Genomic DNA, 22146 nt, shown 5'->3' with positions numbered 1-22146 from the left:
GCGGGCGGATCACGAGGTCAGGAGATCGAGACCATCTTGGCTAATATGGTGAAGCCCCATCTCTACTAAAAATACAAAAAATTAGCCGGGCGTTGTGGCAGGCGCCTGTAGTCCCATCTACTCGGAAGGCTGAGGGAGGAGAATGGCGTGAACCTGGGAGGCAGAGCTTGCAGTGAGCTGAGATCGCGCCACTGTACTCCAGCCTGGGTGACAGGGCGAGACTCCATCTCAAAAAATAATAATAATAATAATAATAATAATAACAATAATAATAATATTGCCACAAAGAAAACACGAGACCAAATGATTTTTCCAAGTTCTAGCAAACTTTCAATCAAGGATCATTCCTACCTCACACAAACTCCTCCACAGAGCAGAAAAAGAAGGCACACTCTGCTACTCATTCTATCAGGCCAGAGTAAGATTCTTACCAAAACCAGCCAAGCACATTAAAAAGGAAAGAGGCCAGGTGTGATGGCTCAAGCCTGTAATCCTGGGACACCGGGAGGCCAAGGTGGGAGGGTCACTTGAGCCCAGGAGTTCAAGAAAAGTCTGGGCAACAAAGGGAGACCCTATCTCTACAAAAAATTTTTAAAAAATTAGCTGGGTGTGGTGGCACACACCTGTAGTCCCAGCTACTTGGGGGGCTAAGGTGGGAGGACTGCTTGAGGTCAGGAGGTTGAGGCTGCAGTGAGCTGTGATAGTGCCACTCACTCTAGCCTGGGCGACAGAGCAAGCCCCTGTCTCAAAAATAAAAAAAGAATTTACGGGCTAATCTTACCCATTAACAGGGAAAGGAAGAATCTTAAACAAAATAATAGCAAAATGAGTAGCAACGTATAAAAAATAAATACACCATGAACGTACTGGGTTTATTCCAAGAATGCAAAGTTTAGCATTAAAAAACCTATCAGTTGGGTGTGGTGGCTCACGCCTGTAATTCCAGCACCTTGGGAGGCTGAGGCGGGAACACGAGGTCAGGAGTTCAAGACCAGCATGACCCAGATGGTGAAACCCTATCTCTACTAAAACTACAAAAATTAGCCAGGCACAGTGGCAGGCACCTGTAATCCCAGCTACTCAGGAGGCTGAGGCAGGAGAATCGCCTGAACCCAGGCGGCAGAGGTTGCAGTGAGCCGAGATCACGCCACTGCACTCCAGCCTGGGCGACAGAGAGAGACTCTGTCTCAAAAAAAGAACACAAAAAACCTGGCAAATGAAATTTACCACACAGAGCAATGCAGAGCATGAAGTCAGGAACTCTGCAGAGGGGCCCCTCAATTATCCAGCAGAGGCTGGGCTCAGTGGCTCATGCCTGTAATCCCAGCACTTGGGAGGCTGAGGTAGGCAGATCACTTGAGAACAGGAGTTTGAGACCAGCCTGGCCAATATGGTGAAACCCCATCTCTACTAAAAATACAAAAATTAGATGTGTGTGGTGGCGGGCACCTGTAATCCGAGCTACTCAGGAGGCTGAGACAGGAGAATGGTTTGAACCCGGGAGATGGAGGTTGCAGTGAGCCGAGATTGTGCCAATGCACTCCAGCCTGGGCGACAGAGTAAGACTCCGTCTCAAAAAACAACAACAACAACAACAAAAACCCCCCAAACAAATAAAATTATCCAGCAGAATACTGATTAAAGACATAAATGTGAAGACAAAACTTCCATAAAAAGGAAGATAGGTAAATGTGTGGCTTCCTTAAAATTAAAATGTTTGTCCAACACACAAGGTATAAAGAAAGAGGAGGCCGGCAGGAGTTCAAGACTATCCTGGCCAACATGGTGAAACCCCGTCTCTACTAAAAATACAAGCATTAGCCAGGCGAGGTGGTGCATGACTGTAGAACATTAAACAATCCTTTGAAGAATTTAGCTCTTCTCTCCCTGCCTCCAAAGCCAGCAAATATGAGATTATTTTCTATTGTTCCAGTGACTGTAATAATAGCAGAGGTCAAGGAAACATCTCTTGTATGAGAGTTGTCATGGAATCAGATTTGTTGTAAAGAACCATTTATATTCTGGACTGTCCACCAGAAGACGGAATACAGACAACATATGCATATATAACTGCAAGATTATTGCCGGTTCCTCTATAGCAGTAATAATCGCAAAGAAAATACTACCAAAACATCCAAAACAGCCACAATAACCATCAGTGATTTTATTGAAGACTTATTCACAGTATTTTGACCTGAGAAATGGTGATTTTAACATACCCTTTTAGGTGCCCACATTGATCTTAGTTAACAGTCTTGTAGTTCCCTCTTTAGGCTTCAAGATAATTGTGATTTCATCGCACCCCAGATACTTCCAAGTGGAGCCAGGCCTCAGACTGTTCTCAGTCACCGCTCTCCCACTGCTGATTACAGACATTGCCTGTGCTTCCTACCCCAGCAGCTGTCTAGTGCACTTGAACCACAAAATGGGCCCTCACTTCTTTCCTAACCCAGCTCCATCTTGGTAAACTGTAACAGACAGACAGGAGTCCCCAAGGGCACAAAATAGTTTCTTTCCAGATGATTTTAAAGGAAGGGGGGAAAAGGAAGCATATGTGCTAATGGAGCTTCTATGGCTGAAACAATTTATCTGCAGATGCCTAGCCACTCACTGATCAATTTGTTATGCGCCGTGACTGAAATCTGTGATTCCATCTGAAGGCAGTGAGAAGTGGTGTTACCATCTTAAGGGGGTCAGGGCTCTTACCTGACTAAGCTGGTACTTTAGCCCATAAGTGAAACAAAATGGCACTTTTTAGGACTACCTCGGATTCGGTTAAATTTCTAACTTCCTGAAATACTTTCTCTCACAGATTCTCTGCTGGTCTCTAAGACTTGAAAGGAGAGAAAATAAAAATATCAAATTAAAGTGACAAGTTAACTAAGGGAGCTGACTACTGGGAGAAAAATAGGAAAGTTGCATGATCCCAAAACTGGATTAAAAAAAAAAAAAAAGTTATTTCAGGGACACTCATGAGTGGCCACAGCACAAAATCCTGCAGTAGGACTTACCTGGGCTCGACAGTGTGGTAGCAGCATCGGCACAACCTCAAGTGGAGCCCAGAGGGGACAAATTCCCTTGAAATTTCATTCAAAATTTTCCCAGGGCCAGTTTTTAAGAGTACCTGGACCTTCGTCAGCCAGAATTTGTTAAGGAAGCAAGAGGGTTAGGTTTAAATTCTGGGAGGTCCAGGCAACATCAGAGCCACTTCCTGTTCCTGAGAGCAGAAGCCAGTGGGTCTCTGGTCCTCCTTGGAGCTCTGCTAATTCTTGCTGGTTTGAGGTTAATATGCTAGAGCACATGCCCCCCAGCAGACTCCTCAACCTCCTCTTGAAGCCAAGAAAAAGACCTATAACAATGCCAAGGTATCTTTTAAGTGCTCCTAAGACAGCTTCAATGCAGCTTTGGACAAGGGACACAAAGCCTCAGAGAAACCATAAAACACCATCCATATGGCACCATAATATTGCTTTGTTCTGGGAATTCTGCCCTTAGTCAAAACCACACAGTCATGAATACATAAACACCACTTTCGGAGCCATCTAATAAAGACTGAGCTCTGCTACACAGCAGCGAGCCTCAGCTCAGGGGAAACGGGGGGAAACCAGGAGAGCCGACCATGGCAAGTGCTTCGCCTGAGTGCAGTGGGAATCTCATTGGCGAGTGTCCACAGTGTCAAGCAGGCCTTGTTTGTAATGGTCTCATCTGAAGAGCTACACAGCAAGGACAATGCAGATATCAGGCCATGCCATCTACATGGTTACAACAGTCAGTGGTATCTAAACTGGGGGCAGCAAGGCCTGTAAAGACTTTAAGAGAAGAAACAGCACCTGGACTGTGAGAAAAAGAGTCTCTGAAGACATCTGACCTGGACAGGCTGCCATCTCTTATGATTATTTCCTGTGTGGCTGTGAAGGTTAACGGGATAAAGCCCTCACTGTCAGCAGAGAGAAGAATCCAGTGGGAATCTGCAAATAAAAATAAATACATAGGCAATTTAGTATATATTATTCTTATGATGAAACATATGACTACAAATTATTTTTTCTGAGTGAAGGAATATAGTAGTTGATAATATTCAACTCAATCCTTGTAAGATTTTACAGAGAATGGGGTATTGGGAAGACTGGGTATTACTTAGGGTCAGGTAGGAGAAAAAGGTGAAAAAATGAAATGATATTTGATGTTCAGTGTGGTGGCTACTGTTACAAGAATGAGGCATAAGAAAACAACCATGCTCCACATCTGATGAATCTGGCATGACTCAGTCCCTTGCCACTTAGGAATATCCTTTGAACATCCATGTTTACTCCATATTAGAATGGCAGCTCCTCAAAGAAATATTCTGTAGGCCGGGCGCAGTGGCTCACGCCTATAATCCCACCACTTTGGGAGGCCAAGGCAGGCAGATCTCGAGGTCAGGAGATCGAGACCATCCTGGCTAACATGGTGAAACCCCATTTCTACTAAAAATACAAAATATTAGCCAGGCGTGGTGGCATGTGCCTGTAGTCCCAGCTACTAGGGAAGCTGAGGCAGGAGAATCGCTTGAACCCAGGAGGCGGAGGTCGCAGTGAGCCGAGATCATGCCACTGCATTCCAGCCTGGGTGACAGAGCGAGACTCGGTCTCAAAAAAAAAAAAAAGAAAGAAAGAAACATTCTGCAATGCTGCTATGATCTTTACATTTTAGTGCAACAGAAATAAATGAGGCTTTCTGTTACTTCCTTGCAGTTGTTATATACTGCTTTGTAAGTCTTTTCTAATTTTTTCATATGTACATTTAACTTTTCCAGCTAGGCTGTAAGTTCCCTAAGGGCAGGGTGCATATTTTCCATATGTTTTGGCACCTATACTAGGCCTGGGTATATAGTAGGCAATTAATAATATTTGTTAAGGCTGGGTGTGGTGGCTTATGCCAGTAATCATAGCACTTTGGGAGGCCAAGGTGGGAGGATCACTTGAGGTCAGGAGTTCAAGACCAGCCTGGGCAAGAGAGTGAGACCCCGTTATCTACAAACATTTTTTTTTTAAACTTGGCTGAGGCTGGGTGCGGTGGCTCAGGCCTTTAATCCCAGCACTTTGGGAGGCCGAGGCAGGCGGATTGCCTGAGCTCAGGAGTTGCCTGAGCTCAGCCTGGGCAACACAGTGAAACCCGTCTCTACAAAAATACAAAAAATTAGCCAGGCATGGCAGCGTGCGCCTGTAGTCCCAGCTACTCAGGAGGCTGAGACAGGAGAATTGCTTGAACCCGGGAGGCGGAGGTTGCAGTGAGCTGAGACTGCGCCACTGTACTCCAGGACCGGGTGGCAGAGCAAGACTCCATCTCCAAAAAACAAACAAACAAACAAACAAACAAACAAACAAACAAACAAAACTTGGCCGGGCATGGTAGTGAACACCTATAGTTCTCACTAGTTGGGAGTCTGAGATGGGAGGATTGCTTGAGCTCAGGAGTTCGAGGCTGCAGTGAGCTATGATCACACCACAGCACTCTGGCCTGGGCAACAGAGCAAGACCCTGTCTCAATAATAATAATAATAATAAATTACTTGTTATCCAGTGAATTACTGAATGGTTGGTATCCCTCATTTTCATTACCGGTGTAGTTAAAACAGATGGTGGAGGAGGCAAGGATGTTAAGTAGGTTCAATTTCTGAGCACGACCTACCATGTAGCATTTCAATGAGAGAAAGGCCAAAAGTCTGCTGAACTGTACTGAGCCTTAGTTTACCATCACAGAGAAGCACCGCTCTTTTTTCAACAACAGGACCTAGATAATAAGGTTTCTGCAAATAAAAAATAAAAGTTGTTAAACTGATTGCAGAAGTAATGGAGTTAACATTTCTTAAGAAAGAAATGTGTAAATAGTTTTTAAAAAAATTCTTATCTATTACCACTAATCAACTGGACTTCAGTTTTAAGGAGCTCTTTGCTGCATTATTTAACACAACTAAAAAATCCGAACAAAACAGCCTTATTTTTCCTTTTGTTCTACTCTTTCCTCAGGGTTCTTCATCACTAGGAACTGGCTCTCCTAGAATACAACTAATAACACTAAAAGGATGATGCACAGCAGCCTGAGAGACACAATCTGACGGTAAGAACACCTTCTTGGCTGTTTCAGATATAGCTAAGACACCTCATGGTTTATCAGGAAAAAAAATGCCGAGAGTGTCCTAAGTGGTAGAGTAGCAGAGGATTTGCATAAAATAAACAAACCATGGTCAAAATTCACATAGCTTAGAAAAAGCACAAATAAAAATAAATGATTTGTAAATTTTAAAGTCATTAAAAATTGGCTGGGCACAGTGGCTCACCCCTTAGTACCAAAAGTTTGGGAGGCTAAGATGGACAGATCACTTGAGCCCAGGAGTTCAAGACCAGCCTGGGCAATATGGCAAAACCCTGTCTTTACAAAAAATAAAAAAGTTAGCCAGGCATGGTGTTACACACTTGTAGTCCCAGCTACTCCGGAGGCTGAGGTAGGAGAATCACTTGAACCCAGGAGGCAAAGGTTGCAGTGAGCTGAGAAGGTGCCACTGTACTCCAGGCTGAGTGACAGAGACAGACTCCATCTCTAAATAAATAAATAAATAAAGGACAGTTGTATAAGTTATGTGTCTAACTTATTTTGTTGTTAAGCACTTTGGGAGGCCAAAGTGCATGGATTGCTTGAGCCCAGGTGTTGGAGAGCAGCCTGGGCAACATGGCAAGACCCCCATCTCATAAAAAGAAAATAAAACTATACATCATTGTGGTAGGATGAACCACTCAAAGAATATGTCCACTAATATTTTTAAATGAAGTCACAGGAATCAACTGTAAAAGTCAAAACCAACTAATCATTTATTTCACATCTTATGAAATGTAATTTCTGAAATTACAGGGGAAACTATTTCTTGCTTTTGATTATTTTGTAACTTTTACTTTTCTCATTACAAAAGGAATACATGATCAATTTTTTAAAAGTATAATAGGGCCAGGTGTGGTGGCTCATGCCTGTAATCCCAGAACTTTGGGAGGCCAAGGCGGGTAGATCACTTAAGGTCAGGAGTTCGAGACCAGCCTGGCCAACATGGTGAAACCCCATCTCTACTATAAATACAAAAATTAGCTGGGTGTGGTGGTGCACACCTGTAATCCCAACTATCTGGGTGGCTGAGGCAGAGAATCGCTTGAACCAGGAGGCGGAGGTTGCAGTGAGCCAAGATCACGCCACTGCACTCCAGCCTGGGTGACAAAGCAAGGCTCTATCTAAAAATAAATAAATAAAATAAAAGTATAACAGAAATATATAATGCAGACAGTAAAGTCCCCAAAATTCTATCCTCCAGAGATAACTACTGACAACAGCTTGGTTGGATGACATAATTATAAACTAAAAAACTGAGGAACTGAAAGGGCAACAAAACTTTTTGTTTTTTTTGAGACAGAGTCTTGCTCTGTTTCCCAGGCTGGAGTGCAGTGGCACGATCACAGCTCACTGCAGCCTCAACCTCCTCAGCTTAGGTGATCCTCACACCTCAGCCTCCCAAGTAGCTGGGAATACAGGTGGGTGCCATCACGGCTGGCTAATTTTTGTATTTTTCGGTAGAGACAGGGTTTTGCCATGCTGCCCAGGCTGGTCTCGAACTCCTGGACTCAAGCGATCTCACCATCTCGGCCTCCCAAAGTTCTGGGGTTACAGGTTTAAGCTACCGTGCCTGGCCAAACATGGTTGTTTTAACCTTAGTTTTTAAAAATATAAAATTTTACAAGTGTTTTAAAAACAGAAAGATATATTATTGTTTGCAAGTAAAACAGCCTATTTAAAGAAAATTTTAAAAATAATATATTTTTAAAATAAGCAATTAGATTTTTTTTGGATTAGATAAATGTACAGAAAAAATATGGAAATATTTACATCTAACATCTAATAAAATATTTAGCTATATCTGTGATTTTCTCTAAAGTTGGATTATGGAAAATTTTTACTTTCTGTAATGGTAAAATTTTTTTCCTCAACAAGTATATATTACTTTTGTAATTAGGAAAAAAAAATACTACGCAGCTGTGGAAAAAAAGATGAAAAAAGAGCTCTGTGTGCTGATATAAAGAGCTCTCTAGGACATACTATTAAATGGAAAATGAAAAGGTGTATATATCACCTTCCCTTTTGTGTAACAAAAGGGGAAATAAAAATACATAACTAAAGTCTGCTAGTATCTGCATAAAGAAATAAAAATAAAAATGGTTACCTAAAGGAGGAAAGGAGAACAGGCTGAAGAAACATAGGGTAGGAGTAAGAGTTCTTGGTATACAGTTTTTATTAAAATACAGTTTTGCTTTTTAAACCAAATAAATGAATTACGTATTAAAAAAAGACAGAAGAAAAAGAAAACAAACTCTTTAAAAAGTCATAGTAGGAAAGAAATCCAAAGCAGTTATCACATTTATAAATAAAATAATTTTAAAAAAATCAAAACTATGGCTGGGTGCAGTGGCTCACGCCTGTAATCCCAGCGCTTTGGGAGGCTGAAGCAGGAGGACTGCTTGAGCCCAGGACTTCCAAACAAGCCTGGGCAACATAGCAAGACCTTGTCTCTATAGTTAAAAAAAAAAAAAAAAGTAAAAAAAAATTTTTTAATTAAAAAAAAATTAGGCCGGGCGCAGTGGCTTACACGTGTAATCTCAGCACTCTGGGAGGCCAAGGCGGGCAGATCACGAGGTCAGGAGATTGAGCTCATCCTGGACAACATGGTGAAACCCCGCCTCTACTAAGAATACAAAAATTAGCCAGGTGTGGTGGCACGTGCCTGTAATCCCAGCTACTTGGGAGGCTGAGGCAGGAGAATTGCTAGAACCCGGGAGTTGGAGGTTGCAGCAAGCTGAGATCACGCCACTGCACTCCAGTCTGGTGACAGAGGGAGACTCCGTCTCAAAAATAAATAAATAAATAAATAAAATAAAATGCTCCTCACAGCAAAGCTGTGACTTAAAAAAAAAAAAATTAAAACTCTATTACTGAAAACTCCATGTAGTTAATGTGGCAAAAATCCTCTTTAAAAAAATGTAGGGTTGGGGCCACATGCAGTGGCACACACCTGTAATCCCAGCACTTTGGGAGGCTGAGGCAAGACTATCACTTGAGCCCAGGAGGTCATGATCAGCCTAGGCAACATAGCAAGATCCTGTCTCTGCTAAAAAAAAAAAAAAAAAAAAAAAAAAAATTAGCCAAGTGTGGTGGCATGTGCTTGTAGTCTCAGCTGCTCAGGAGGCTGAAGCAGGAGGATCACTGATCAGATTGGTGACATACGAGGAAAAGGACAGCCTTATACATAGCTGGCGGGCGTGTGATGATGCATTGTTAAGTAAAAATCTTTGAGAGGCAATCTGGTAACTCAATTAAAAGTAGAAACACATATACTCTTCAAATTTGCATTTCTACTTCTGGGAACCAATCCAACAGAAATAAAGGTACTAATATGAATGGATACATATAAGAGTACTACTGCAGCATCATTTGGAGTAGCTAAAAACTAAAAACAAAGTGAATGTCAATCAACAAGGGAATGGCTAAATAAAGAGCATACTCTCAGTATGAAATAAAGAGTGCACCATATCACCCCATTTTTGTAAAAACAATGACAAACCACTCCCACATACCTATATATCTATGTACACAAAGACCTGTGTTAGATCATGTGAGCATGGAGAAAGTCACGAAAGGATCCATGTTAAGCTGCTGGTTGCAGCGGATTAAGGGGAAGATGGGGCAAGGCCATATTTTATATAGGAGGAAAGTGTCCATGATAAAAACATGTATAATATGATCCCACTTATATAATGTTTGGACATGCATGCATAAAGAAATGCATCAAAACATTTTAAATGAACATAACCTTTTCCTTTTTCTTTGAGACGGAGTCTTGCCCTGTTGCCCAGGCTGGAGTGCAGTGGCACAGTCTCGGCTCACTGAAACCTCTGCCTCCCGGGCTCAAGTGATACTCCTGCCTTCCCAGGTAGCTGGGATTACAGGCGCCCATCACCATGCCCCGCTAATTTTTATATTTTTGTTAGAGACAGGGTTTCACCACATTGGCCAGGCTGGTCTCGAACTCCTGACCTCAGGTGATCCACTTGCTTCAGCCTCCCAAAGTGCTAGGATTACAGGCGTGAGCCATGGAGCCCAGCAACATAACCTTTTTTTATAACTGGAGGAGTATCTCTATTATATAAGGAAAAGGTTGTCACAATGAAATAACATGATTAATTTTTTTTCTAAACATAAATTGCCCGAATTAGTGCAGACATTTATTTTTCCACGCCATGCACCTGATAAAATCATGATGCAGACTGATACGTGCGCCTATCTGGTTGGCAGGCTAAAAACCAACCAACCTGCAAAGGTGTACAAACTTGCCTGTAACATAACATGCCCAGCTTAGTGAAGTTCAGTTAGAGCACCATCTTCCTCATCAATACGTTTCTTGCAGTACTCACCGGCTGCAGGAGCTTTTATGTATAGTGGTAGTTCCTCAAAGGAGAATTTACCTGGTAAATGATGCGAACATAAGGAAGATCTTGAGAGAGTGGATACACTGAAGAGGATTTCTTCCCATTATGCAGACGGTTTGTAAGTTCAGAAAGACACCGTCGCATTTCAACCAGGTTCCTAGATAAAATTTCCACTTCCTTAGACAGCTGATAAGTTTCCTTTTCACTTTGTAAGTTCCTTCTTTGAGGCAAACGAGGAGGCTCCAGTGTGCTGGTGTGGTCTGGTGTGCTGCTGTGTCTGGGCAGTGATGCTGGCTGGGTAACAGGCTCAGCATCTAGGGCTATAGAGCCATCACAGATACTAGACAGAGGACTCTGGATTTCTTTAATAAGTGTTCTTCCAGGCCTTCCATTCTGACTACTGGTATTAACTGTCAGCAATAGCCCTTTGTCTTGGTGACAAAAATCTGGGGAAAGACTTTCAATTAACTTTTTTCTATTTGCTTTATTTAACGGAGCACTGAAAGTAGAGTAGGTAGTCTGGCTTTCACCTGATGTTATTGAAGGTTCTTCTTCCAACATTATTTCTCTAACAATCAAGCTAATGGCATACTGATCAGACTTTGAAGAAGGAAGAAATGTTGTATCAGTGAGTTTTTGTTTTCCTACCAAAATTAGTAATAGTTGGTCTGTCAAGAAACATATCCCTTTTGGTCTTTCAGTGTTCTCTAATCGAATTTGCTGGATGTTTGGGACTGAAGATGGAATGACAGAGTAGATCAAAATTATATTACAAGTGTTGGAAGCCACTGCCACTACGTGGGCTTTAAGATTAAATGCTATCAGATCAGGAACCAGAATGCCTGGAATAGTGACTTTTCTTGTCATGGTAACTGCCTTCTTAAAGGTCACAAGGACCAAATGTGAAGAATCTTGGCCAGTTCCTGTCAAGTAGTCCTTTTTTCTTAGACAAATAAGAGAATTACCCTCAGACTTATGTTGATTGAAATGTATGTGAGTTAGATCCAGAGGTTCTAAATAGGAAGAAGAAACTGATACTTCAGAATTTGTTTCAGAATCAGTTGCCTCTTTATCCATAGAGGGTACTTCACCAATAACTGGTAAAGCATACGGAGTCATGTCTTTACTGTTAGGTGGGATATTAAAGGTTTCAGATGCATTTAAGCCACAGATCTTATCCAATGGAAGCTCAGTAGCTATAGCAACCTGTGAGTCCACAGTTGCTGTGATGGAGCAGACGTGGCTGTCCACATCAAACACCAGGCAGGAGGAGCACCTGTGAAGAGTCTTCTGAGCACTGTCCCAAATATAAGAATGCAGGCTGCTGCCTACTGCCACCACCAGCCTCAGGCCATCCTGGGTCCAACATGCACAGTGAATGCGGCCCTGGGTGTTGATGTCTGCCTTTACCTGGGAATCGTCAGAGTGAACATTAGGGAAAATAGAGACATCCTGAGCAGTCAACACAGTCAGAATAGCACATTTTGGGTGCCACACACAGCCATGGGGAAGGATAGGTAGTGATCCTCTAATCTCACAAGTCTGAGACGTCAGCCATTTGCTTGACTCCATAGGGCTGGGACACAGCTGCCACACAGTGACATGCTTCTCATGCTGGACAGCGAGTAGAACAGGTGTATCATCTGCAACAGGTGGGGCCCAGGACAACCCACAGACACATTCAAATTGTCCAATGACTTTGGAGTCCCCAAACTTGACCTCTCCACTGTGAAGCCGCAAATCAGTTAGGACAACTTGATTCCCATCGGTCCAGGCAAGGCCATGGATCGGATGCACTGCTTGATGCAACGCATTCAGTCCAGTCCTGAGTAGTTTTCCTTTTCCCAACTCCATCCTTTTGATAAAGGTTACCTGAAATGATTAAGAAGGAAAGTTACACCATGAGAAATCTAGACAAATCTAGAATGTAGGACATTTTGTAAGACAACGGCTTAGCCCCTTCCCAGGTTAATAATGTGGAGAGACAAAAGGACAGGGGGAGTATTGTAAATTAAGAGACTACTGAGCTATCAGGTGAATGCAATGTATATACTTTGGATCTTGAAGAAATAAAATCTTCTACCTAATGAAGATTTTTAGAACTGGGGAAATCTGAGTATGGAATGGATATCAGAAAATATTGTAGAGTTATTATTTTTCTTCTTTTTTTTTTTGAGACGGAGTCTCGCTCTTGTTGCTCAGGCTGAAGTGCAATGGCACAATCTCGGCGCACTTCAACCTCTGCCTCCTGGGTTCAAGCGATTCTCCTGCCTCAGCCTCCAGAGTAGCTGGGATTACAGGTGCCTGCCACCAGGCCCAGCTAATTTTTTTTTTTATTTTTAGTAGAGACGGGGTTTCACTATGTTGGCCAGGCTGGTCTCAAACTCCTGACCTCAGGCAATCCACCCGCCTCAGCCTCCCGAAGTGCTGGGATTATAGGCGTGAGCCCCCGCGCCCGGCCAGAGTTATTAATTTTCTTAAGTGTGAACATGGTATTGTGGTTATGCAGGACAAGGTCCTTATTATTTAAATAAGCATGTTGAAGCACTTGGGGTAAAATGTCATGATGCCTACAATGTGCTTTCAAATGGTTTGACCAAAAAAACCCAAATTTTCTATAGACACACAGAAAGAAAACATAATGTAGCAAAATGTTAATAATCGTAGAGTCTAGATTGAGGCTATGTTAGTATTTATGGTACTTTCAACTTTTAAGTTAGAAAATTTTCCAATTAAAAACTTAAGAAAAGTCTCCTCCATCATCTAATTTTTATTCGTCCTTTCACTGCCAAATCAATGAATAACTGATATGCACATCTCTGACTTTATTAGCACTTATTTCAAATCCTTCCAAAGTGGCTTTTATCCCTCTATTGAAATGACACTCAAAAATCACTGTTTCTATTTCTACTTCTACTTCATCTTATTCAACAGCACTTAATAATTTTCAGAACATTTTCACATTCCCTACTGCATTTTATCTTACAACAATCTTTTACAATAATGTAAAGTAGGTTAGGCAAGTATTATCTTCATTTTTTCACCCTGAATATTTTTCCCCCAGGCATTTGAATCACTAAAGAAGCATATGCTTAGGGCTGGGCGTGGTGACTCACGCCTATAATCCCAGCACTTTGGGAGGCTGAGACGGGAGGATCACCTGAGGTTGGGAGTTCGATCCCAGCCTGACCAACATGCAGAAACCCCATCTCTGCTAAAAATACAAAATTAGCCAAGTGTGGTGTTGCATGCCTATACTCCCAGCTACTTAGAAGGCTGAGGCAGGAGAATCGTTTGAACTGGGGAGGCAGAGGCTGCAGTGAGCTGAGATCGTGCCACTGCACTCCAGCCTGGGTAACAACAGCGAAACTCCACCTCAAAAAAGAAACAACAACAACAACAAAAAACAAGTACATGCTTAGGCTGGGCACGGTGGCTCATGCTTGTAATCCCAGCACTTTGGGAGGCTGAGGCGGGTGGATCACCTGAGGTCAGGAGTTTGAGACCAGCCTGGCCAACATGGTGTAACCCTGTTTCTAATAATAATACAAAAATTAGCCGGGCATGGTGGCGCATGCCTGTAATCCCAGCTACTCAGGAGGCTGAGGCAGGAGAATCACTTGAACCCGGGAGGTAGAGATTACAGTGAGCCAAAATTGCACCATTGCACTTCAGCCTGGGCAACAGGAGCAAAACTTTATCTCCAAAAAAAAAAAAAAACTGTTCCCTCCTACTCAGTGCCAGCCCCTTTAGCTCCTCCTCCTTTCCAACATTTCGAAGTCTTGATAAAAGCATCATTAACAATTTGGTGTGTAGCCTCTGAAAATGTTAAAGAAAGACACAAAGATATACAGGATTTTACATGTTATGGCTTTTCTTTTAAACAAAAAATGGGGTAGCCAGGCATGGTGGCTCATAGGCATGAGCCACCCAGCACTTACACCCATTACACCCAAAGTGTAATCGCAGCACTTTGGGAGGCCCAGGCAGGCAGATTACCTGAGGTCAGGAGTTCGAGACCAGCCTGGCCAACATGGTGAAACCCCATCTCTACTCAAAATACAAAAATTAGCCGGGCTCGGTGGCAGGTGCCTGTAATCCCAGCTACTCGGGAGGCTGAGGCTGGACAATTGCTTGAACCTGGGAGGGGAGGCGGAGGTTGCAGTGAGCTCAGATGGCGCCATTGCACTCCAGCCTGGGCAATAAAAGTGAAACTCTGTCTCAAAAAAAAAAAAAAAAGATACATATAGTCAGTAGGGAGAATAAGGACATTATTTGGATAAGCTGTAATACCTGAATACTCACTTTGAAATATAAACATAAAAAATACTATTTAATGTAAAATGAAAAACTGCCTCAGGAAAATTATATTTTGAAATACTATCAATCAGTGGATACATAAATATATAATAATGGATATAAGAATAAAATGTTGCAATAATAAACACAGACTGAGAAAGACTAATTTTAGTATAAAGGCTGGGTGTGGCAGCTCACGCCTGTAATCCCAGCACTTTGGGAGCCCGAGGAGGGCAGATCACGTGAGGTCAGGAGCTCAAGACCAGCCTGACCAACGTGGAGAAACCCCATCTCTACTAAAAATACAAAAAATTGCCCAGGCGCAGTGGCTCACGCCTGTAATCCCAGCACTTTGGGAGGCCGAGGCAGGCGGATCATGAGGTCAGGAGATCAAGACCATCCTGGCTAACACGGTGAAACCCTGTCTCTACTAAAAATATAAAAATTAGCCAGGTGTGTTGGCGGGCGCCTGTAGTCCCAGCTACTCGGAAGGCTGAGGCAGGAGAATGGCGTGAATCCGGGAGGCAGAGGTTGCAGTGAATCGAGATCGCATCACTGCACTCCAGCCTGGGTGACAGAGCGATACTCCGTCTCAAAAAAAAAAAAAAAAAAATTAGCTGGCTGTGGTGGCGCATGCCTGTAATCCCAGCTACTCAGGAGGCTGAGGCAGAAGAATCGCTTGAACCTGGGAGGTGGAGGTTGCAGTGAGCCGAGATCGTGCCATGGCACTCCAGCCTGGGCAACAAGAGTGAAACTCTGTCTCAAAAAAAAAAAAAAAAAAAAAAAAAAAAAAATTTAGTATAAAAACAATTACTGGGCCAGAGCCAGGCGCGGTGGCTCACGCCTGTAATCCTAGCATTTCGGGAGGCCAAGGCGGGCAGATCACCTGACCATCAGGAGTTCGAGACCAGCCTGACCAACACGGAGAAACCTCGTCTCTACTAAAAATACAAAATTAGCTGGGCGTGGTGTCACATGCCTGTAATTCCAGTTACTCAGGAGGCTGAGGCAGGAGAATCACTTGAACCCAGGAGGCGGAGGTTACAGTGAGCTGAGATCATGCCATTGCACTCCAGCCTGGGCAAAAAGAGTGAAACTCCGTCTCAAAAAAAAAAAAAAAATTACTGGGCCAGGTGGCTCATGCCTTTAATCCGAGCACTTTGGGAGGCCAAGGCGGGTGGATCACCTGAGGTCAGGATTTCGAGATCAGCCTGGCCAACATGGCGAAACCTCGTCTCTATTAAAAATACAAAAAAATTAGCCAGGAGTGATGGCACACTCCTGTAATCCCAGCTACTTGGGAGGCTGAGACACGAGAATTGCTTGAACCTGGGAGGCAGATGTTACGGTAAGCCAAGATGGCACCACTGCACTGTAGCCTGGACAACAGAGTGAGACTCGGTCTCAAAAACAAAACTAAGCAAAATGACTATTGGCCAGGCACAGCGGCTCATGCCTGTAATCCCAACAATTTAGGAGGCCAAGGCAGAAGGATCACTTGAGCCCGGAGTTCGAGACCAGAGACCAGCCTGGACAACAGCAAGATACTGTCTCTACTTAAAACAAAACAAAACAAAAAACCCCCCAACAATCTACAAACATATATAAAGTGATGTTTAACCTTATTAGTTATCAAATAGTTGTGTAAACTGGCAGTACTCATATTTTTCACCACTCACTCTCTTCTTAATATACTTAAAATGAATTCCATTCCAATTTCTTCTCCAAAACATCTCTCACCAGGCCACCAGTGCTTCCCTGTCACTGAATCTAAATGACATTTTTCAGCCTTGTTTTACTGAGTAAGTGTCAAAGGCAGAACTTGAGAAGTTGTCTTCAGACTCTCAATCCAATGAAATGTATTCTCTACCAACCTGGTGATTTGCTTATCTGTAAATTATTTCGCATATCTCCTTGCTAGCTTTGTCCTTGCTCTTAGGATCTTTGACTTAAAAAAAAAAAAAGGTCTATTATGCTTTTATATATGATGTCAGATTAAGTGGTTCTGCAGCGGCTTGCTAAATGGAGAAAAAAGTCCAGTCATTACTAATGAAGAAAACTGTGATCTCTATCCCACTGGTCTTATGAAAGATAATAATGTTTTCCCCCTAATATCTACTTATGTACTTTAAAAAGAATTTTATTGATAAATAATGCCATGATACACTTTCATGGGCAGAGAAAATTCCTAATGGGCCAATTACACCCAAGTCGATTTATATATTTTAGGATACCAAATTCTGTCTAATGTCAATGAGGGTGTGTGTGGCCAGGGTAGCACAAGACAAGGATTTGGGAATAAGAGAAAAACAAACATGAGAATAAGTTTACTGAGGTTTTTTTTTGGGGGGGGTGGGGGCACGGAGTCTTGCTCCGTCACCCAGGCTGGAGTGCAGTGGCATGATCTGGGCTCACTGCAACCTCTGCTTCCTGGGTTCAAGTGATTCTTGTGCCTCAGCCTCCCAAGGAACTGGGATAGGGGCCCACCACCATGCCCAGCTAATTTTTATATTTTTAGTAGAGACCGGGTTTCATCATGTTGGCCAGGCTGGTCTTGAACTCCTGACCTCAAGTGATCCTCCTGCCTTGGCCTCCCAAAGTGCTAGGATTACAGGCGTGAGCCACTACATGGGCCAGTTTACTGAGGTTTTTAGAAGAATGAATTTTAATATTGTCATCTTCGGTAACAAGAAGAAATGTGGCACATTTTTCTCAAAAACGCAGTGATAATTACAAAAATCTGCTCCATTCCTTTCTACTCCTGTGTTAGCCCAGGTTCTGACTTCTCCCTTTTTATTAGGGTAAAACAAGGAGAGGTCCCCTTGATACCAGTCTCTACTTTCCAAATGAGCCTGCATACTACGTGTTGTTGGGTAGAATTATCTTTAAAAAAAAAAAAAGCACAGCGGTGATCATTTTGCTCTTCTGCATAAACACCCTTGATGAATCCCCACATCTACAGTATATAAAAAAGCCTCAAAATGTCTTAACAAGGCATTTAAAACCTTATATTATCAGATATTGATATATCTTTCTAAGTTTATTCTCTGATCATAAAGGGCATGCTGAGGAATTTGGAATCTTGGGGGAACCAGCATATATTCAAGTAACAATATGCAGAATGGACCTGAGAAGGAAGAAAGTTGACAAGTAATTTGAATGCCACAAAGTGAAAGTGAAGCAAGTTTGCAACTATTTCAGTAGAGAAGGAAGGCCATATTCAAGAGATGCTTCTAAGGCAGATGGAATAGACAGTGATATCGATAGGATATAAGTAGTGAGGAGGAAAAAAGAATTAAGGATAACACCCAGATTTTTAGCTTGAGAAACTGCTGAACCATTAACCAGAGCATGTTTCAAAGGCAAGGAAGGCAGGGCAGGCTGGGTGTGGTGCCTCATGCCTGTAATCCCAGCACTTTGGGAGGCTGAGGCAGGTGGATCACCTGAGGTCAGGAGTTCGAGACCAGCCTGGCCAACATGGTGAAACCCTGTCTCTACTAAAAATACAATATTAGCTGGGCGTGGTGGTGTGTGCCTGTAGTTCCAGCTACTTGGGAGGCTGCAGCAGGAGAATCGCTTGAACCCGGCTGGCGGAGGTTGCAGTGAGCCGAGTTTGCGCCACTGCACTCCAGCCTGGGTGACAGAGCAAGACTCCATCTCAAAAAAAAAAAAAAAGAGAGAGAGGAAGGAAGGAAGGAAGGAAGGGGGAGAGGGAGGGAAGGAAGAAAGGAAAGGAAGGGCAGGCACAGTGGCTAACACCTGTAATCCCAGCACTTTGGGAGGCTGAGGTGGGAGGATCACTTGATGCCAGTATTTCAAGACCAGCCTAGGCAACACAGGGAGACCCCAATTCTACAGAAAAATTTTAAAAAATGAGGTGGGTGCTCACTTTGGCAGCACATATACTAAGACTGAAATGATACAGAGCGTAGCATGGCCCCTGCACAGGGATGACTTGCAAATTTGTGAAGCGTTTCATAAAAAAGGAAAAGAAAAAATAATAAAAATAAAAATAAAAATTAGCTGGGTGCAGCGTCACACACCTGCAGTCCTAGTTACTATGGAGGCTGAGAGGATTTGAGCTCAGGAGTTCAAGGTTACAGTAAGCTATGATCACACCACTGCATTCCAGCCTGGGTGACAGAGTGAGACCCTGTTGGGGAGGTGGGGGCGGGGCAGTAGGGGAGGAACGTGTGTAGTATGTGACAAATTGAAATTAACATGTGCTTCATGTAAGATGTCTACATGGTACCAATGTACCTTAGGCAGTCAGAGGTAAGGATTTGGAAATCACTGACATAGGGTTAATCATTAAAGTCAAGGCAGTGGAGAACCTCACTGTATAAGATCAGAGGGCCAGGAGGACCAAGGTTTAAATGCTCTTCAGGCATTCCCCAACGCTACTGATTTTGCCTGAAACTAATTGTATACCTATTGTTTCACAATCTCCAGAGTATAAGTTTTTGGAGAACATGAAATCAGGAACCCTGGGTGTTTTAGGAGGGAAAAGACCACTGTATTAGTTCAGGTCTCCGGAGAGGTGGTCAGAAAACTAAGAGCCGGTGCTCAGTATATAACCATTTAATTCTGTTTTTCATCTTCTTTAAAGACAACTCATGACGAGAATCAAGGGATTCAGGTGAACTGGCATTTCCAGCAGGTTTAAACAAAAGTACATCCCTCCCCCAACTTGTTTTCCAAGTTTATTGTATTTCCACTATAAAATGATTTCAAGTTCTTTACACTTATTTGGAAACAAAAATCATACACAAGAAAAAAATTAAGAAGAGTTAACGAAAAAACATTCATCCAAAGAAAATTACGACTAATCCCTCTAGACTCTTCTATGCATAGTTTGGCTGTCAAACTTTTTCAGTTATACTGTGCAACTTTGTATCACGGTTTTCATCTAACACTATATATTAGCATTTCCCTATGTTATTTAAAAGTTTTATAAATTAGTTTTAGAGGCCACTTCACATACACTCAGTGAAGTGACATAATGTACTGAACTGCTCCTAGCTGTACCCAACTTTATCCCGCTACCCGCTATAAATAACGCTCGGACCGAGGTCTTAAGGCTTAAAGCATTTCCTGACTTTGGATGACTTCCTTGGGACATATTCCCAGGAGTGTTATTCACGAGTCACGGTCATAATCCCTCGTTTACACCCACCCCTAGCTCGATCCTCATCCCGCGACCCCTCACACGCGGCCCGCCCCATTCTCCTCATCCTCTCTGCACGCCTGAATCTCCTTCTTCCCGCCCCCTACCCACCAAGAGGCGGTCCACTTCCCTCCTGACCCCCTACAGCCTCCCCACACCCGCCAGGCCCGGCAGCAGTGGAGATGAAATACCTTAGGTCTCACTGCCTCACAAAAACACCAGTCTCTCGGTGGCCGCCCAACATCACGCCGCCGCAGATAAGAAGTTCTGGGCAGCCACCGGAAGCACCGGCCCTCAGTCCTCTGATAGGTGGGCGGTGATATCGGTCCTCTGATAGGTGGGTGGTCTTCTGATAGGATAGGCACGCTCCGAGATGGCCCCGTCTATTGGCTTTTGAATATGCACATTAGCAGAGGGTTCGTCCCACTGGCCAGTAAGCTCTGGCTCTGCCGCACGGATCGCTGGGAGTTGTAGTCCCCGTAAAACCACCGACCGCAAGCCCGCCACATTTTCCCTCCCTTAAGCATTTGAGCTCTTTCCCCAGTTCTCGTCGGTTCTCTTGTCTAAGGAGTCCAGGAGCCCAAGGATCATCACGGCTTTTTAACCTTCTTTAAAATCTGATAAAATCTCTCAGAAAAATGTTCTTATCTGTACACAAAATACTGTGCATTCAGCTGAAGCCGCTGCATGGGCCTGTCCCAGCTACAAATCCCTGTTCTACACCGACCCTAAGCGTGCCTGCTCTGGCCACAGCCTATGGATTTAGTGCTTCCCTTAGGCTTCTTCAGACCTGAGGAATTCCACGTCCTGACCTTCACAGTACAGTTGACAATCATCTTTCTTTAACAACACAGCCAGAACACCTTCAGGGATGCAGACAACCTCATCTGGGACCTAAGCATCCGGGAGAGTGGGGATGAGGAAATGGAGGAAGAACACCCTTGGGGCTCATTCTGGACCAGTTTGCCAGGCTTTTCTCCCCATGCCTATCTTCCAGTGCCACTCAGGAGAATCATATCTTCACATCAGTTTTTATGTTTTTCTTTTTCTTTTCTTTTCTTTTTTTAAAAATAAAGATGGCATGCCTGTAATCCCAGCACTTTGGGAGGCTGAGGCGGGCGGATAACGAGGTCGGGAGTTCGAGACCAGCCTGGCCAACATGGTGAAACCCTGTCTCTACTAAAAAATTTAAAAATTAGCCGAACGCTGGTGTCTCACGCCTGTAATCCCAGCTACTTGGGAGACTGAGGCACGAGAATCGCTTGAACCTGGGAGGCGGAGGTTGCAGTGAGCCGAGATTGTGCCACTGACTCCATCCTGGCGACAGAGTGAAGATTCTGTCTCAAAAAAAAAAAAAAAAGAGAGAGAGAGAGAGAGAGACGGGATCTCGCTATGTTACCCAGGCTGGTCTTGAACTCCTAGGCTCAAGCAATCCTCCTGCCTCGGTCTCCTACAGTGTTGAGATTACAGGTGTGAGCCATTGTTCCAAAAATTGATATGCCTGGCCTCACATCAATTTTTGGAACAATGCAGGTAATAATGAGGGGGAAAAAAGTTTTAAAAGTCCCAATTACCCTTTAAACAAATATTACCTCCTCCAAAAAATATTTTTCTAGATTCCTGAATGTCTTTTTAGGTGGAGGAGGAACTCAAAGTAGAATTCATTTACATATTCATTCATTCATTCCACAGCACTAATCACTCCATGCTGTAACTGTGTGTCCCCGTCCCTCTCAGACTTAGTACCTGGAAGACAGCCAACCTGTCTTAATTCTATTGGTATCCCCAGGGCGCATTTCTTTGCCTTGAAAATTGAGTACCCAATAAATGTGCGTCGAGCAGAACTACACGAGATGGAGAACAGGGGTTTAGGGGTATGGGGGACAGTCAGCAATTACTGGTGTCCTCCTTCCCTCCCCCAGCTCTGCTCCTACAGATCCAGGACGCCTAGCGAGGGTAGGAACCTCTTCTGTGCTTCCGCAACGCTCTGAACTGCACGGCACTGAGCGCATCTAATTAAAGTGATGGTTTCATTAGATAGCAACACAGCGAGACCCTGTTTCTACAAAAAATAAAAATAAAAAATAAAAGATTAGCTGGGCGTGGTTGCTCGCGCCTCTAGTCCCAGCTACTTGGGAGGCTGAGGAAGAAGGATCGCTTGAGCCTAAGAGTTCGAGGTTG

The 22146-nt window shown here is 43.4% G+C and overlaps 1 protein-coding gene and 1 non-coding gene across 3 annotated transcripts; one reads left to right on the top strand and one right to left on the bottom strand.

The window, feature by feature from the left end:
• Positions 1–2149: 2149 nt before the first annotated feature.
• WDCP (WD repeat and coiled coil containing) lies at positions 2150–20274 on the bottom strand. Of its 2 annotated transcripts, XM_004028913.5 has the most exons (4): positions 20157–20274; positions 10536–12371; positions 5671–5788; positions 2150–3968 (listed from the first exon to the last, which is right to left on the bottom strand). In XM_004028913.5, the coding sequence occupies exons 2-4, from the start codon at positions 12351–12353 to the stop codon at positions 3739–3741; spliced, it is 2166 nt and encodes a 721-aa protein (XP_004028962.3). In that variant the 5' UTR covers positions 12354–12371; positions 20157–20274; the 3' UTR covers positions 2150–3738. The 2 variants fall into 2 exon arrangements, with proteins under 2 accessions (XP_004028962.3, XP_004028963.3); XM_004028914.5 differs by lacking the exon at positions 5671–5788 and having other exon boundaries at positions 20157–20263.
• LOC115933600 (U6 spliceosomal RNA) lies at positions 18680–18783 on the top strand. The gene has a single exon (XR_004069470.2). It is a non-coding gene; the product is annotated as a U6 spliceosomal RNA (small nuclear RNA).
• Positions 20275–22146: the final 1872 nt, after the last annotated feature.

This window comes from Gorilla gorilla, chromosome 12 (assembly GCF_029281585.2).
Source record: "Gorilla gorilla gorilla isolate KB3781 chromosome 12, NHGRI_mGorGor1-v2.1_pri, whole genome shotgun sequence".
NCBI classification, from domain to species: Eukaryota; Metazoa; Chordata; class Mammalia; order Primates; family Hominidae; genus Gorilla; species Gorilla gorilla.
This window is presented reverse-complemented; position numbering and strand designations above follow the sequence as displayed.

Excerpts from the sequence above, each read along its gene's own strand:
- WDCP (XM_004028913.5), bottom strand. The coding sequence starts at position 12,353 with ATGGAGTTGGGAAAAGGAAAACTACTCAGGACTGGACTGAATGCGTTG. Across the intron at positions 5,789-10,535 it reads ATGTTCGCATCATTTACCAG|AAACCTTATTATCTAGGTCC; the intron begins GTAAATTCTCCT and ends TTTTATTTGCAG. Across the intron at positions 3,969-5,670 it reads TCTCATTGAAATGCTACATG|ATTCCCACTGGATTCTTCTC; the intron begins GTAGGTCGTGCT and ends TTTTATTTGCAG.